This window comes from Geotrypetes seraphini, chromosome 5, assembly GCF_902459505.1.
Source record: "Geotrypetes seraphini chromosome 5, aGeoSer1.1, whole genome shotgun sequence".
Classification (NCBI taxonomy): domain Eukaryota; kingdom Metazoa; phylum Chordata; class Amphibia; order Gymnophiona; family Dermophiidae; genus Geotrypetes; species Geotrypetes seraphini.
The window spans coordinates 17,262,459-17,280,861 of NC_047088.1; the positions used below are offsets into that span (position 1 = coordinate 17,262,459).

The 18,403-nt window shown below is 45.2% G+C and overlaps 1 protein-coding gene across 3 annotated transcripts in view; it reads left to right on the plus strand.

The window, feature by feature from the left end:
* The window catches only part of AMOT (angiomotin), a 142,432-nt gene that overhangs the window by 72,660 nt on the left and 51,369 nt on the right, over positions 1-18,403 (plus strand). For all 3 annotated transcript variants that reach the window (XM_033945976.1, XM_033945977.1, XM_033945978.1), the window contains 2 exons: positions 4,183-4,275; positions 17,157-17,302. In XM_033945976.1, the coding sequence (XP_033801867.1) occupies positions 4,183-4,275; positions 17,157-17,302 (239 nt within the window). The remainder of the gene's footprint in view (positions 1-4,182; positions 4,276-17,156; positions 17,303-18,403) is intronic.

The window sequence follows — 18,403 nt, forward strand, 5'->3', positions numbered from 1 at the left end:
GTACACTAGATAGTTTGAGCCCACTGGGACAGATAGGGAAATATGATAAAGTACCTGAATGTAAAAACCACTTAGGATATAAGTGGTAGATAAAGAAATAACCAACAGCCGCTATATTCGTAGTGCCTGAGAGCTGGGCACTAGGGAAACCAAGTTACAGAATTTGACCAACGTTATGAGATAGGCAGTCTACACTCCCCCCTCCGTGTTCGCGGTGGTTGCGGGCGGAACATAGCTGCGAATACAGAAAAGCCGCAAATATCTTTTTATATGTTGTTTGTAGTTTTTTGTTGTTTTTTTTTGTAACAACCACCGTTTTTACTATTGAAACCGCGAATAACTTTTTATATGTTATTCGCGATTTTCTCCGTGCATGCTGGGAAACAGCGTTTTTCTCTGTGAACACTGGGAAGCTGGGAAACAGCGATTTTGAGGGTGAAAGATTGGAAGCAGCGATTTCCTGAGCGAATGCTGGTAAGCGCTAAACTTTTTTATCGGTACAGTACAGCTACTTTACGTATGATGTAATTTTGGGAGGAGGAGTCAGCATGCAAAAAATTGTGAATAAGCGAAACCGCGTGCGCTGAAACCGCGAATACAGAGGGAGAAGTGTATTTAAAATGCTCATGGTACAGGCACACCCAGTTGGAAAGAGAAAAATGGGCCCCAGATCAGTGGGTAGTAAGGGGTGGGGGGGGAAGGCCCACCCCGGCCACCATCTTGGTGGAGGCGCCGTCACCCATCCTCAGCTCTGCCTCTTACTGCTCCTTCCCGACCCCTTCCGTCGACCTCTTTAATTTTCTCAGCGCAAGCAGTATTATGGACTTGCCCGCAATGGCGCCAGCTCTCTCTGATGTCACTTCTGGGTCCCTCACCTAGGAAGTGACGTCGGAGGGAGAGCCGACACCACGCGGGCAGCAAGTTCGTGATGCTGCTTGTGCCGGGAAAGTTAGAGGTACGGGGGAAGGGAAGGGGGGCACGCGCATGGCAGGGGGGTCAGGAAGGGGAGGGGGTGCCACCCACCCTCACTAAGCACTGGTCCAGGCCCTCTTTTCGCTGCTGCTGATCACTGAGGATTGGTGGTAGTACAGGCCCCTGGGAAAACCTACGAGCCGGAAACGTGAGTATTAGTACAATTATCAATAGACTATTGTGATATTACTTTCTTGGACTGCACTTAGTTGATCATGCGTAAACTACAAACTCTGTAAAACACAGCTATCACAGGCTTATATTTGGATTGAAAAGAGGAGGCAGAATTACAGCAGACACGTTGAAACTGCACTGGCTTCCAGTCGAAGGCAGAATTGAGTTCAGAATCCCGGCCGACTCTTGGCAATTTTTTTTTTTTTAACCTCCCTCCTGCTTCCATCCGTGTGCCTTTTTGAATCCCTGACAGTGTAGTGGTGTACCGGTCAGAAGCAAGCTTTCCTCCCTCCTACCCCCAAGCTGAGCCCCTCTGAATGGCTGCTGCGAGTTCTTGCGGCCCGGTGGTGTACCGGGCAGGAGTGAGCTTTTTGCGGTCCTGCCCGGCGCTGAGCCTCTTTCTGAATGGCAGCCACCAGTTCTCGAGGGACTCATGGGAACTGGCGGCAGTCATTCAGGGAGCGGCTCAGGGCCAGGCAGGAGCACAAAAAACTCGCTCATGCTCAGTATACCAGTATACCGCTGGGCTGCGAGAACTTGAGGTAGTCATTCAGGGAGGGGTTCAACGCGGGACAGGAGCGCAGAGAGCGCACTCCTGCCCAGTACATCACTGGACCACTAGGGATTCAAAAAAGATACACAGGAGGAGGTGGGAGGGAGGTAAAAAAATTGTCAGTCGGCTGGGACAGGAGATGGGAGGGATTCTCCTGTCCCCGGCCTACCACTGAACCACCAGGTCATACGGCAAGCTCGGTGGAGGTGGTGGGGGGGGACAGGGCATGGAGAGAGGGGGAACAGATGACAAGGTGAAGAGTCTGGCAGGGCAGAGTGAGGGGGGAGGCTAGGTGCAGAGCCTGGCAGGAAGTGAGGGGGGCTGGGTGCAGATTGTGGCAAGGCAGAGCACATGAATATTATCCCCTCCCCAGCTTATATTCAAGTCAACCTTTTTTCCTCTTTTTTTGGGAGGAAAAGGGGTACCTCACCTTATATTCAGATCGTCTTATATTTGAGTGTATATGGTAAATCGCCTTGAACTAAATGGTTTTAGAGCGATTCAGAAATCTTGGATTAGATTAGATAATGAAAATGTTTCTGAATGGTTGTTTGTTTGAGATGTTACTGAAAATAGATGACTCTTAAAGTCTGAGCTCAGGTTTTTCTTGTAACTGGTCTGTTTTGAGGCCTTAACCAAAGTCCTAATGTAGAAAGCATGCAGTGAAAGAAGGTTGGGGGGGGAGGGGAGGGAAATGAAGCTACAGCTTCGGAGAACCCTGTGTTGTTTCCAAATTAAGATCCTAAATTAAGAGCCTCGTTTTACTGAAAGAGCAGATTTTGTGCCTCGTGATACCTGGTGTCACTATGGGGAAGCTACTGATCCGGTCAACGGGCCTGCAGAAGGTGGTATTTGATTTGATTTCACTGCAAGGAGGCATCTTGCTCTGAGCATATTGAACCACGCCGAGAACAAGGGGCAGTGATGGGCCAGGGCTGGGAACTGTGCTCCTGAAATGGTTTTGCCCAACGTTGGAATTCAGAGTAATTTAGCTGGAAGACGCATCCAGCCCTGTTTAGAACCGGTTTCTTTGCTTTGTCCCATAATTGCAGACAGTTCACAAGGTGCTTTCCTCTTGATTTTTTACTAAATGCTCCTTCTCCTTTGACATCAGATTACAGCTAGTGAAGTTCATGGCTAACAGGGCCAATACCAAGGATACTGGGGGGGGGGGGGGCCATAGGTGAACGTTCATGTTCCAGCCTCCAGGCCCTCTACCAAGATTTTAAAAACTTGCTTCTGCCCGGTACACCGCTGGACCACCAGGGATTCAAAAAGTTAGTCGGGAGGGAGGTAAAAAAAAAAAAAAAAAGTCAGTGTCGGCCGGGACTCTGAACTGAATTCTACCTTCGACCGGAAGCCAGTGCAGTTTCAACATGTCTGCTGTAAATTCTGCCTCCTTTTTTCAATCCAAATATAAGCCTGATAGCCGTGTTTTACAGAGCTTGTAGTTTACGCAGGATCAGCTTAACGCGGTCCAAGAAAGTAATATTACAATAGTCTAATACTCATTTGACAATCCTAAAGTCATTTTTTCGTGGGCTCTGTGAATTTCTGTGGCTGTCCGGATCTGTTTTTACTTTGCTGTTCCCAAGAAGCTGCTACCCTAAGCAGTCGCCTAGGGGGCCAGCGTTCAGACCATTGAATATCCGGTTTATTTTTGGGCGCTGTAAACTTACACGGCTAAGGCGATATTCAGCGCTGGCCAGCTGAGCTCAAAGCGGCCAGAGATGGACCAAACCATTTAAGTAGCCCAAATTGGTTGGTAACCATAGCTGGGCTATTGCGTTAAATCTTACAGCTAGCCGCCAAGTACTACTAAACTAAACTAAGCCTTAGGTTTATATACCGCATCTTCTCCACTGAAGTGGAGCTCGACACGGTTTACAGAGTTTAAAAAATATGGGAAGAGAGAAGAGAAAGAGTTTACAAAGCATAAAAAGAGGGGATGTAATCAGGAGAAGAGATTATTATATGCTAGAGAAGAGCCAGGTTTTCAGTTGTTTTCGGAATAGTTGGAGGGAGCCCAGGTTCCGCAGCGGGACAGTGAGGTCGTTCCAGAGGCCGGTGATTTTGGAGAGGAGGGATCTACCCAGTTTACCTGCGTGGAGGATGCCGTGTAGAGAGGGGAAGGATAGTTTATGCCTGTGGGCAGATCTGGTGGTAGTTGGTGTCGGGGCGAGGAAGGATAGAGGGATTAGGGGCGGAAGGATGCCGTGAACGATCTTGAAAGCCAGTGGCCTGAATATCGGGTGACTAGTGTCGCTTAATAGCTGAACAGACGCGGACCACTAGGGCAGACGGTGTAATTAGTGACTGTGACCAAATGTCAGTCAAGAGCTGTTCCCTCCCCCTCCACCCGAAAAGAAAGCCTTTTCTGACTGAGAGGCACCACAGTTGTCTGGGTGTTTGGCAGCACCTCATGTTTCATGCTAACTCTTAGCATGTTCCCTTGTCAATTCTGGGCTTTTTGTTTTCTGCAGAGCGCATGGAGACGGCCAACAGAGAGCTTGCTGCAAAAGAATTGGAAGGCTCTGAGGAGAACAAGAAAACCATCTCGCAGCTGACGGCACAAAGTGAGTTAACAGGCTACAGGAGGAAAGGAGCGTGTCTAGGAAGGCCAGCCTATCTGCCGCCTTTAGGATTACCCAGTCCTAGCTCTTGCTCTCTTCCTTGTCCAATTTGAACAAGACAGCAGTGCTCTACCTGGTTTTAAATTTTCTCCCAGCCTACTCTTGCTTTTCAGTCATTTTTCTGTGCCCTTCCTCACCCCCCCCAAAAGGCACAGGCCCCGATGCACAAAAGGTTTTCTGAAAGAAAAGTAAGGCTTGGCCTCCGATCCCCCTTAGTCATCCATAGATTCCCTGTCTTCCCTCCTGTGACTCTCCACCCCTCCCCTCCCCCTGGTGCCAGGATTCCCCTTCCCACTGAGCCTCCCTCCAAAAAATCCTGGTTTAGTGGTTGGAACCCCACACCCAGTACCTATTTTTTTGAAGTTTGGCAAGAGGCCTTAGGTCCTTCCCAGTGCATCCCAGGATGCACCTGGAAGGGGGAAGGCCTGCCATTTTGAAGAGGCAGGCCTGCCGGCAGGGGGTGAGATCATCTCTCCTGCTGATCATCAGAAATTGTCCCCTCTATTAGGATTCTGGGGGTTATATTAGATCGCCACTTAGCGTTTGAAGAGCATATGGATTTTATGATTCTTTTGGTACAGTCTTTAATTTTATCTGATCTCGACTATTGTAATATTATTTACTTGGCATCCTATGAGAAAAACTTAAAACGTATTCATTTAATACAGAATACGGCGATGCGCCTGATTTTTGGCCTAAAGAAATATGACCACATCAGTCCTTTCTATCGGCAATTACATTAGTTACCTTTCGAGGCACACATTCTTTTTAAATTAGGCTGTCTTTATTTTAAAGCTCATTTTGGTCTGGCTCCGAGATACCTATCCTCTCAATTCAATTTTTATAGATAATTAAAAAATACTCGTAATAATTTTATGTTTATGTACCCTTCTGTTCAGGCAAGGTCGTTACAAGAGATTTTTAAATAAGACATTTGCCTTTCAATTAGAAAAATGAACTCTTGGTTAAGCCCCTTGATCTTTCAAATGTATTCTTATAATGTTTTTAAAAACACACTTGTTTGATAAGTTTGTTACATAACTTTGTTTTAACCATATATTTTTATCATGTTTTTTCTTGAACTTATGTATATTTCACTGATTGTACAGTTCTTCTTCTTTGTGAACCGCCCGGAACTTTTATGGATGGACGGTATACAAGAATAAAGTAATTATTATTATTGTTCTCTAATGTGGAGCCATGAAACTTGATATTCAACTGTTCATTTCAGTGAGGCAAATGCATCTAGTAAATGGACACAAGTATAGGATAACCAAGACATTGTGACATCACTGATGAGGTTGGCTCTTAGGCATTGGTGGAATGAGGCATTATGACATCACAATACAAGGGGCCACTGAAAAGTCCCTACAGGAACTCAATTTCCCTGACCTCTTTAAGCTCTTCTTTAACTGCACAAGACTCGACCGCTTATGATTTTAAAGTGTTTGAGACTTGTGCAGATGAGGACGGAGCTTGCAGGAATGGGACAGAAAAAGAACTCGCAGGGACGGGAAAATGAGTTCCCACGGGGGCGGGGAAAAATTTGTCTCCGTGTCATTTTCTAGTTTAGGCCACTGGAAGGGGCATTTTTTTAGAGTGACAGGAAGTGCCTGGGAAAAAATATATAATAAGCTAAGAGCTGTGGTGAAAGCTGACTAGGAAGTGCTGGTTTTGGTCTAGCTGTGATCTATAAAACCCTGGTTCCAAATGTAGAATAAGGCAGAAATAGGGTAAAAAATAAAAAGCATTTCTATTCCTTCGAATGATCTCAAAGGAGAAATTTATATTTTCGGGTTAATAGTGGAGGAGGTAACTAGGCGTTGCGGTGAGTTTTTTGACCTCATGCTGTGATGTCATCGAGCAGCCATGTGGTAGTGGTGTTGCCTAGCAACACTCTTTTGAGAGGAGGGGGAGTGAGTTAGTCTCTAAAAAAAGAATAATTTACCCTCTCTCCCTTTTAACAAAAGCACGGGGATTTTTGAAATAAAAATAAATTGGATTTATGTGATAATTTCTCTGTGTGGAACTAAAGTGTCTGTGCTTGTGTCCAAAAAGGAAAACTTAAGGAGAATTTTGGTTAGTGGCAAAATAGTTGCGAATCGCCTCCCCACCCCCACCCCCCGGACGAGAGAATATTTACTTGTAGTAGAACATGAAGTATATTTGTAAATTTACTCTAATATTTGCACTGGGAAATGTCTGAGTTTTATGACAGCTGAGGGCCTGTGTTTAAAGATCCAGGAGGGGGAAAAAGTGTTTAACTGTTTGCCGTTTAGGGAAGATCTGTTCAAATCCTCCATCTTTAGAAATCCCTAGTAGTCAGCCATGGCAGCCAGGAGGATCTCGGCGTTGACCGGTTTAAATTACGTCACATATGCAGCTCAAATAGTGAACTCAAGTAGTGAGCCTGTGAAAATCTCTTCCAGTGTTCTGCCTTCATCACCCCTGACCCACAGGTGTAAAATCTGCGACACGTGTTTGTTTAGACCACCTCAACTCCTTGGCAAAATCATGCTTTTTCAGCCTTCACATGCTGAGGAAAGCTAGATCCTACTTCAGCCAACAACACTTTGCCATCCTTGTCCAATCCATCATCCTCTCCAGATTAGATTACTGCAACGCCATCTACTTAAATCTATCAAAAAAAAGTATTCTAAGACTCCAGCTAATCCAGAATACTGCAGCCAAACTGATCTTCTCAAAACGCAAGTCTGACCATGCCTCCCCACTCCTTGCCAAACTTCATTGGCTCTCAATAATCTCCAAAATCCATTTCAAATGTTCCTGCCTGGCTTTCAAGATCATTCACGGAATCCTGCCTCCTCTTATCCCACTGTCTTTCAACTCCTCCAGTCCCGACTCCTCCAGAACTGCCCAAAGGCTTAAACTAGTCTTCCCCTCTCCACGCGGCATCCACTATTCAGGCAAACTGGGAAAATCCCTTCTCTTCAAAATCACAGGTCTTTGGAACGACCTCACCACCCCGCTGCGGAACCTGAGCTCCCTTCAGTTATTCCGCAAACAACTGAAAACCTGGCTTTTCAGCAAATTGTAGCTCTATCCTTCCCCCCTTTCTCTCCCCCCTTCTACACATAAGTTCATGTAATCCTTTTTCTTCTTCTCTACCCACTATTTTAAGTTCTTGTAAACCGTGTCGAGCTCCATTCTCATGGAGATGATGCGGTATATAAACTTAAGGTTTAGATTAGATTAGATCATGTCATGGTTAATATATAATGTTAGAGTGAGAGAGAGAGATTTCAAAATGTAGATCAGGAAGTGTTGGGCAATCTCTGGCCTGGGTACTAAGGCAAGTATTCTCTGTTTAGCGTAAATGCGGCCTAAGGTTTGGTTCTTGCCACGATGACCGCTTTGTTCTTGTACTTAGAGGAAATGATTTAGCACTCCAGCCCTGGTGGAAGCAATGCTGGGAGTTGGGCCAGGAAGGCAGGCATGGGGACAGAGGGGGATCGCCCAGGAAGGAAATGTGCAGGATGAGGTGGAATAAATCCAAAGGAGGCTAAGCGTGACTGCCTGGTTCCCTTACAATGCTGCCCTTCACTCACTGAGCACCAGAGATTCCAACTTTTTTTTTTTTTTTTTTAATAATTTCTGATCTTCACACAACAGCTCATGCAAAGGATATGTAAAAATCAGTACAAAAGAGGGGGAAAAAAAGTATCTGGATCGTTCCAAAATTATTATCCTGGCTGCTGCTTTATCCGTTTGCTCTCCTGTGGTTCTTTTCCCAAATGGGTTTATAAGGACGATGAAAAATCTGGTAGGAATGATTCTGGCACAGTTAGCAAGCCGAGCCTATGCCAAAACAAAAGAAACAGCCTTTTCCGTACAAAGGGGCACGCCAGCCCTCCGTTCAAAGTGCCTTTTCAGTTCTTGTGTAGCAGGGGTGTCAAACTCAAATGCATAGTGGGCCAAATTTAAAAACTTGGGCAAAATTGCAGGCCAACCTTGATAAAAATATGTACAACTCCAAAAGGAAACTAGACAATATGTTTAAAAACCAATATATTTTTAAAAAACGATATGTTTAAAAAAACAATGACGCAAGGGACAACTAGCCCATGATGTAAAGTGACTGAGCCGAACTTAAAATGGAAAAACTATAAAGGGATTAAACCAAAAAAGGGACGGAATAAAATACCCTGTGAATTAGCAACATATGTTTGAGAAAAAGCGTAAAAATATGATTGTAATGAAAACCATTGCGTGAAGCAGCGAAAACGGAAAAACTCCAGCACTGGAAAAGAATGAGTACCAGAAAACAAAACGCCCAAATTAGAACGTGATCAAAAGACTATATACGACAAGGGATTAAAAAAGAATGAAAAAATGATGAAAAAAAATCAATACTTACCAAAAAAGCAATTGCGACGCGGTGTGAGACTATGAAGAGAGCTGGAGAACGTTGCGGGAACTTGTAAAAACGTCAAACGGGATGACGTGCCTAATGGGGACGTGAGCCGATTGGGTCCAAAAACTGTCTACCGGCGGGCCAGCTCTAGTAGACATTTGGTATTTTCTCGTGGGCCAAATATAGTCACACCGTGAGCCAGATTTGGCCCTCGGGCCTGAGGCTGACACCCCTGTTGTACAGGGTGAAGAGGAGAGTTTCTGTTGAGAACTGGCGCTGAATGCGAGCTGGTGTCATAACTGCTCGGGGATGTGATATAAAAGCCAGAGAGCACTTTTTAAATCCTCACTGTGTCATGTAAACTGAGAAAATGTTTGCCTTCCTTTCAATTAAAGCTTTAGGCAAGATATGCCGATCTTTTGCTTTTTTCTTTTGCAAAAATTTGGAATGAACTTCCTGCAGAACTTAGACTTCTCCCTTCCCTATTAACTTTTCGGAAAGCTTTAAAAACTTATCTGTTTCAGAAATTCCTAACTGACTCTTTCATTTTAAAATAGCGATTATAAATGACGCTGCTTGTAACTTAATATTTCTTTTTTTTTTTTTCCATGCCCTATAATCTATTTCTGTAAACCGAGTCGAGCCCTATTGTAGGGATGAATCGGTATATAAGACCAAGCTTTGGATTGGATTGGAATATCTTGGGCATTTTGACAACAGAACTGGTTGTTTTGAGATTGGATTCCTATCGATCGCACATGTACACATGTGTTTCTTTCTCATAAACAGAGAAATCTATTAAGCCAGTTACATTGAACATTTTTCCCACAGAGACACAATGGGGAAAACCTCTCCTCAGCCTGGCCCATTACTTTTGCCTTGAAATCTGCCAAGTTCCGGATGGCGCTTGCTTTGTTTACAACGCACTCTGATTTCACATTTGGTTCACACCTGGAACTACCTAATCTGCACACTCTCAGCTCATGCAGTCATGCAACCTACCTGTGCTTTCCCTTCCTTTTGCTTAACCTTTGTCTGAATTATAATTCTTCTCTGCCACCGTTAAGTCTCTTGTCTCAAAGATAGTGTGATGGTTGGTTTTTATGGGTGGGGTTTTTTACCCTCTTTTCCCTCCCCATGTAGCTTTTTCAGCTTGCAACCAATTAGATTTCTCTTTGAAAATTTAGCAGTAGATTAAAGAGACTGAACATAAATCTGAACTCAGGTTTGTACCCGAGGCGATGGAGGGTTAAGTGACCTGCCCAAGGTCATAATTCTTATTTTTCAGATTTACTTCATAACCTTTTTATAAAAATTTGACATGGGTTACATTCGGATAGACTAAGTATTTCCAGGGTTTACAATCTTAAGGGCTCCTTCCATTCAATTCCTGTGGGCTTCAGCGCATTTGTCATGGGAGAATCGCTACCACGGCTTTGTAGCGCTCTAGAAATAACTCATAGTAGTAGTAGTGTAAAGAGTTGTCAGTCTTTGGGAAGCAGAGCTGAGATTGTGATGTCATAATGCCTCATTCCACCAATAAGAGCCCACCTCATCAGTGATGTCACAATGGCTTGATTGTCCTGTACTCCCCTCTACCCTCCAACCCAACCAGCTGATTAACTGTTCCCCTTAACCGTATCCATGATATCCTGTTTGTCTGTTTAGATAGTCCCTGCTCAAAAGAGCTTACAATCTTCTTTGTGCCTGTGTACAGCATTGCGTGCATCTGGTAGTGCTATAGAAATAATTAGGAGTAATAGTACAGGTTGCCTATTATCCCAGGACAAGCAGGCAGCATATTCTTAACGCATGGGTGACGTCACCGACGGAGCCCTCGGTACGGACCTTTTTAACTAGAAAGTTCTAGTTGGCCGCACCGCGCGTGCGCGAGTGCCTTCCCGCCCGACGGAGGAGTGCGTGGTCCCCAGTTTCTTCGTTTCCGCGGAGCGAAGAAGACGTGTGTTTTTTTCAACTCCGTTGAAATTCTATTTTTGCCTTCCCGCTCGCGTTATTTTTTCGTTTTATTCACCTTCGGGTGCTTTTTTCTTTCAGTTTAAAAGAAAAAAAAAAAACAAAAAAACTTTATTTTTTCCCTTATTTTTCGTTCCTGCCCCGGCGGGGCCTGTTGTCACTATCCAGGCCTCGGGGTTCGATTTTGCGGAGGCCGTGTTCCCATTCATGCCCCCGCAGCCGGGTTTTAAGAAGTGCCAGCGGTGTGCACGCCCGATCTCCCTCACTGACCCACACAATTGGTGTTTACAGTGTTTGGGACCGGAGCATCGCCTATGTCTGTACACGAGCACAGGACCTGATGTAGGCCTCGGGCATATTTGACGTATTTATTTTATTTTATCGCCTGTTTTAAATGTCTGTGGTTGCTCTGCTGAGCTTCCCTTCTTTGAAGCTGCCTCTCTGCAGTCCAGTTTACACCATCCCAGCCACATGCTAAAAAAAATGGTTGCAAATCAGGGTGGACACAATTTTGAGAGAGGCTTTTCCAGACTATTTCCGCTTCCTCCACCAATAGCAGGGTTCAGAGTTAAGAGGGAGGTATGAAAGGCCAGCAGTGAGCAGTAAGAAGCCAGGTCAGCGCAGTTGGCTGCAGGGTCCTTCATGAAAGGCCACATTTGGAGATGCTTCTTATCGGGCGTTGAACACTTTCATCATTTTAATATTACATTTTAAAATCATCAAATTTGTTTTGCTTTCTGGGTTGCCTAATAGGAGGTTATGTTTCTCCCTCTCCTTTTCACCAAGCTGTGTCATTTCTTATTCCACCTGGAGTCCTGTGACAAGTGGATTACTTTTTTTTTGTGTTCAGATTTAAATGCGATGTCCTGCTTCCGCAGTCCCCTCCCACCGCGTGACCTTGGGCAAGTCTCTTCACCTTCCATTACTTTAGCTAATGGTTAGATTATAAGCTCTATAGGGAAGGGACCTGCCCACTTGATCAGAATGCGACTCGCCTTGAGCTTGGGTGGTGAAACGGCCCTTCGACAAAACGAACGCCGGGGAGTTGATATGCAAATGAAATCCATCGGTTGACGGATGAAGATCCGTTCACATGTCCATGTGTACACAAACGATTACAACACACACAGACAGCTGGCTGGCCGCCCAGGGTTCGTTCCTTCTTGTTCCTTTTCTGTCCACACCTTGTCCTCATTCCTTTGTCATTATGGGGTGTTAGTCTTAGGAATGTCGTTCTTTTGCTGTCATCGCTATGGAGTGAAAATAGCTGCTGGGATGTTTGTGGTGATGTTCCTGTGGTTGCCAGTCGTCTGTGCCTCTGCTTCAGATGGTGAGAATTGGCTTACTTCTGCCATTCCCCCCCGCCTCAAGTTCAATTGATTTAATATATCTGGAATACTGCGTTCAGTATTGGTCGCCGCACCTCAAGAAGGACATGGCGGTACTTGAGAGAGTCCAAAGGAGAGCAACGAAAATGGTAAGAGGGCTGGAACACTGCCCATACGCCGAGAGGTTGGATAGGCTGGGGCTCTTCTCTCTGGAGAAAAGGAGGCTCAGGGGAGATATGATAGAGACCTTCAAGATCATGAGGGGCATGGAGAGGGTGGATAGGGACAGATTCTTCAGACTGAGGGGGACAACAGGTACGAGGGGGCATTTGGAGAAATTGAAGGGAGACAGGTTCAAAACAAATGCAAGGAAGTTTTTTTTCACCCAAAGGGTCGTGGACACTTGGAATGCGCTACCGGAGGAAGTGATCAGGCAGAGTACGGTACAGGGATTCAAACAGGGATTGGACGGATTCCTGAGGGATAAAGGGATCGCGGGATACTGAGGGAGGAGCTGGGATGTAACACAAGTATAGAAAGCTAATCAAGTAATGAGTATAGAAACCAAACCAGGTCGTGCATGTGCAAGACCGGAGGGTTAGGACTTCGATAGGAAGACAGGACTTGACCAGTCTGGTCTTGATACAGACAGGTCGTGACCAGTCTGGGCCGCCGCGGGAGCAGACTGCCGGGCAGGATGGACCTATGGTCTGACCCGGCGGAGGCACTGCTTATGTTCTTAATATACCGCAAATATAAAACCAGAAGGTAAATCTAAGCGGTTTACAATAAAAAGTTAAAAAATAAAATAAAAATTGAATAGGGTAAGAACAAACGGAAGACAAAGGGCTCCTTTTACTAAGGTGCGCTAGCGTTTTTATCACACGCAGGATATTGCCGCTCAGTGCTGGCGTTAAGGTCTAGCGCGCGCTATTCTGCGCGTCAATGCCCTAACGCACCTTAGTAAAAGGAGCCCAAAATGTAAAGAAAAACAATTCAGAACATGGGGAAAGAGGGAATTGGGGATAACAATAAAAATTAAAAGCTTGGGGGAAGGGATTTCCTTTGTTTGCTTCGTTCTTAATGTCCCTGATTATATTAACTTTTTATTTTTGTTCTGGAAGGAATGGATGCCTAGTAGAGAATGACATGGGGACAAATTTTTCCCCATCCCATCCCCCTCAGCTTTGTCGCTGTCCTTGTCCCATTCCTGTAAGCTCGGCCTTAACCGCACAAACCTTGAACATTTATGATTTTAAAGTGTTTGAGGCTTGTGCAGATGAGGACGGAGCTTAGGCATTGGTGGAATGAGGCATTATGACATCACAATCTGAGCTCTAGAATGTTGCTACTTATGATTTTAGAGTGTTTGAGGCTTGTGCAGATGAGGAAGGAGCTTAGACATTGGTGGAATGAGGCATTATGACATCACAATCTGAGCTCTAGAATGTTGCTACTTAGGATTTTAAAGTGTTTGAGGCTTGTGCAGATGAGGACGGAGGCGGAGCTTAGGCACTGGTGGAATGAGGCATTATGACATCACAATCTAAGCTCTAGAATGTTGCTACTTATGATTTTAGAGTGTTTGAGGCTTGTGCAGATGAGGACGGAGCTTAGGCATTGGTGGAATGAGGCATTATGACATCACAATCTGAGCTCTAGAATGTTGCTACTTATGATTTTAAAGTGTTTGAGGCTTGTGCAGATGAGGACGGAGCTTAGGCATTGGTGGAATGAGGCATTATGACATCACAGTCTGAGCTCTAGAATGTTGCTACTTAGGATTCTAAAGTGTCTGAGGCTTGTGCAGATGAGGACGGAGCTCAGGCATTGGTGGAATGAGGCATTATGACATCACAGTCTGAGCTCTAGAATGTTGCTACTTAGGATTTTAAAGTGTTTGAGGCTTGTGCAGATGAGGGCGGAGCTGAGGCATTATGACATCACAATCTGAGCTCTAGAATGTTGCTACTTAGGATTTGAAAGTGTCTGAGGCTTGTGCAGATGAGGACGGAGCTTAGGGATGGGGCAGGACAGGAAAAGAACTTGTGGGGACAGTACGGGAAAATGAGTTCCTTTGGGGACGGGGAAAAATTTGTCCCCGTGTTATTTAATGCAGAAACCATCTGCCTTTGCTATTAATGGGTTGTTCTGAAACGAGGGTGGTACTGCTGGGCCCATTTCAAGTTTCCAGTTTTTTATTTAAAATTTGATTAATCGCTTAATCATACTTCTAAGCAATGAACAAAAATAAAAAGTTTTAAAACACTCAGGGAGTACAATATATGGGACATAGACTTAACATACAGTGCCAATGGGGAAGGGGGGGGGGGTAAGAAATAGAATAGAAAATAGGAAAGAAACGAGTAGGGGAAAAAACATAGGGTTTGGAAAAAAGAAGAGGAGAAACAGAAGAAGGTGATAGAGCGGGAAAAAGAGAGTTGGAAGCTGGCCCTTGCATAGGGAATCAGAGATCAAGGGTTGAAAGCTTAGCCTAATGTGAAGAGTCAGAGGTCAAAAGCATCCTTAAAGGTCATCCTCTTCTTCCCATGATTCTTACTTCTAAAATAATCATCCTGCTGTGTTTTGAGGGGTTTTTTGGATCTGAATCCAAATCTCATATTCTGGTGGAAAATGTGACCCGGAAAGATGAGCATAGCCAGTGGCGTAGCGAGAGTGGGAGGCACTCCCCCACCACCCGCTGCTGTGCATGCTCCTCTTCCCTTCCCCGGCACCAGCGGCGTCTCAACGAGTTGCCCAAGCCGGCCCTCGGCTCTCCCTCTGATGCCGCTTCTTAGTCGGAGGGGAGTGCTGAGGCCAGTGTGAGCAGCAGTGTAGAGCTAGAGGAACGGTGGCTGGGAATTAATGGCGTGCTTGTGGCGAGGGTGGAGGGAGGTTATGTGTTGGCGCCCAGGATGGTCTGTCACCCCCCTCTTCCTATGCCCCTGAGCCCAGCAATGGAGTTCCTGTCCTGGTTCTAGCTGGACTGAAGTCTGCAGCGTCCAAGGGGCAAAACCCAACGGAATGGGCATGCTCACGCTCTTCCCTGTCGCCGATCTTGCCAGGTCTTAAAACCGAAAGCTGATGAGATATCTAGAAGATGTTAGTTCCCTGGGACACCAGGGAGAGTGTGGGGCAGCGGTTAAAGCTACAGCCTCAGCCTCCTGAGGTTGTGGGTTCAAACCCAGGCTGCTCCTTGAGACCCTGGGCAAGTCACTTAATCCCCCCCCATTACCCCAGGTACATTAGATAGATTGTGAGCCCACCGGGACAGACAGAGAAAAATGCTTGAGTACCTGAATAAATTAATGTAAATCATTCTGAGCTCCCCTGGCAGAACAGTAGAGACAATTGAATATATAAATAGAGTGAAAAGTTTCTGTCTTTGGTAACCAGAGCTGATATTGTGATGTCATAATGCCTCAGTCCACCAATAAGATCCAACCTCATTAGTGATGTCACAATGGCTCGATTGTCCTATACTTGGCTCACTTTTACTACATTTTGGGCCGTGGTTAAAGCTACAGCCTCGGCACCCTGAGTTTGTGGGTTCAAACCCACACTGATGCTTGTGACCCTGGGCAAGTCACTTAATCCCTCCATTGCCCCAGGTACATTAGATAGATTGTGAGCCCACCAGTACCTGAGTACCTGAATAAATTCATGTAAATTGTTCTGAGCTCCCCTGGCCGAACAGTATAGAAAATTGAATAAATAAAAAAAAAAAAATACATTTTCATTCTTATTTTATAACCCACCCACCACTCCTAAGTTTGACACTGGTGCTTATTCTGAATTAGGCAGCAAATGAAGCTTTCTTTTTATAATTATAGAACCTAACATTTATGGAGATATTATTGTTCAAAAGCATCTTTGAAAAGAGAGGCTTTTAATGCCCCTTTAAATTTATGCAAATTTTTTTTCTTCCCTAAGAAGAGAGGGTTAAAAATTTCACATTGAGGGGGCAGTTACCGAAAATATTGTAGTGCGTCGGGCATTAATATTCGTTAGTGAGGGAGCATTCGTAGATTCATAGATCTGAGTACCGTAGTCTTGGTTGAGTGTGTGGAATGAGAAGTTTGTCAAATGAAAATCGGAACATTTGACGGTAGAGTTTTGAAGGTTAGTAAAGCCATTTTCGCTTGCTCCTCCTCACAGTAGTAAAACACTTATTTTCGTTGAATGGGGGGAAGGATGCACTTTTAGGGATCATGACCCCGGTGCATGTGCTCACCCTTATATTATAGGCATCCTAAAATATAGCCTGGTGCGGTCGCTTCTGATTCCTTTTGCACCACATATAGTGGAGACAACCAGGAAAAACAACAGGGCACCAAAGGAAGTGTAATTGCTTTAATGATATAGTTCCTTCAGGATTGATCACTTTAATAATATGGTTCCCTCAGACTCGTGTTTTGGCCGTTAGGCCTGTATCAGGAGTCTACCTAAAAAAATGCCAATACAACATACATAAGTAAATACTGTACATAAAAACACACAAAAATGTACAACACATGATAAAATGATTGAAATCATGATAGAATAAAAATCCAAATATCTTAACCCCTCCTCTTTTACCTCCAGAAGATTCACCTACCTTCAGATAACCTTCCCCCAAATGACCCACCTTAACACCTTCCAATTAAACAAATACCATAAATAGATTGTAACCTACCCTCTCTAACTGCATTCCATATGTATTTTTCATACAGTTCTTCACTGTCAGTTTAATTTCCATCCTATAAGTTCACATAGAATTTTTCTTTTTTCAACCATCTTTATTTTCTCTTCTTTATTAATTTCCAGGTACTTTAGTTAGATTGTGAGCCTTCGGGACAGTAAGGGAATTTTTTAAGTACCTTCTTACTTCTCATTTATAATCTTAATGTATATTTTCTTCAAACCGCTTAGAACCTAATGGATGTAGCGGTATATAAGAAATAAATTACATTACATTACATTACATAATTCTTAAGCTGCTCCTGATCCCTTGCCTCCCTGACTGACCAGCACATTGGACACACATGGCTGGGAAGGTTCCGGACACAGCAGCACGCAAAATGTTCCTTATGCTCTTCTTGTAGTCTCACAATTCACTTTGAGGCCTTCGTGTAATAAACACACATCTGTGCTTCGTTTTTGACTAGACAAAGAAGCGCAGCGAGAGAAGGAGAAGCTGGAGATGGAGCTCTCTGCTTTACGTTCCACTAACGATGACCAACGCAGGCACATCGAAATCCGGGACCAGGCCCTCAGCAATGCCCAGGCCAAGGTGGTGAAGCTGGAAGAAGAGGTGAGGAGGGGGAGGGCATTGCAATGTATGGGGAATGCCCAACATTAACCAGCATACAGTAGGGCCCCCCCCATATCTGCAGGTAATAGGTTCCAAGACCTATGGATAATTGTGAGCACTATTATAACACATCTTAGGCCCGAGCACCGAACGCACCCGCTGACCTCTACCCCACCGTGCCCATAGTCGCCCATTGTACCTCCTTAAAACTTCACCAGCACTGAGTCGTATCTTCCGCCTACTGCTTGCGCCCTGTTTCTCTCTCTTTGTCTGCTGTCTTTCTCTCTGGCCCCCTGTCTGTCTGTAATTCTTTCTGTCTGTGTCTCTCCCTGGCTCCCTGTCTGTCTTTCTTTCTCGCTCCTTGGCCGCTGGCTGTCTGTCTCTCTGGCCCCCTGTCTGTCTGTAATTCTTTCTGTCTGTGTCTCTCCCTGGCCCCCTGTCTGTCTTTCTTTCTCGCTCCTTGGCCGCTGGCTGTCTGTCTCTCTGGCCCCTTGTCTGTCTGTAATTCTTTCTGTCTGTGTCTCTCCCTTGCCCTCTGTCTGTCTTTCTTTCTCGCTCCTTGGCCGCTGGCTGTCTGTCTCTCTGGCCCCCTGTCTGTCTGTAATTCTTTCTGTCTGTCTCTCTGGCCCCCTGTCTGTTTGTCATTCTTTCTGTCTGTGTCTCTCCCTGGCCCCCTGCCTATCTCTGTCTGGCCCCCCGAGCAAACCAAGATTTCTGCCTGCTCCTCAGGCAGCTGGTCCGAGCTCCGCCCCTCTGATGTCACTTCCTGACCCTGTGGCCCAGATGTGACATCAGAAGGAGGGAGCTCAGGCCGGCGCAAGCAGCAGGCAGGAGATGTGGCACACTCTTGGTGAAGATTTGAGGAGGTACGCTGGGGGGGACTGGCCACGGTGAGGTAGAGGTCAGGGGGAGCGCTCGGTGCTTGGGCAGATGATTGAAACCGCGGACACAGAGGCCCTGCTCTATTGTATTCATGAATAGCTGAGACTCTTAAGAAAATCTTGTATTTTCCATGTAAGAGGAGGGTCTACCCCGGTTCTACTGTTTGACGCTTCAATAGTACATATGGTAAATGTGTGATTACTTGTATAACTGAACTTG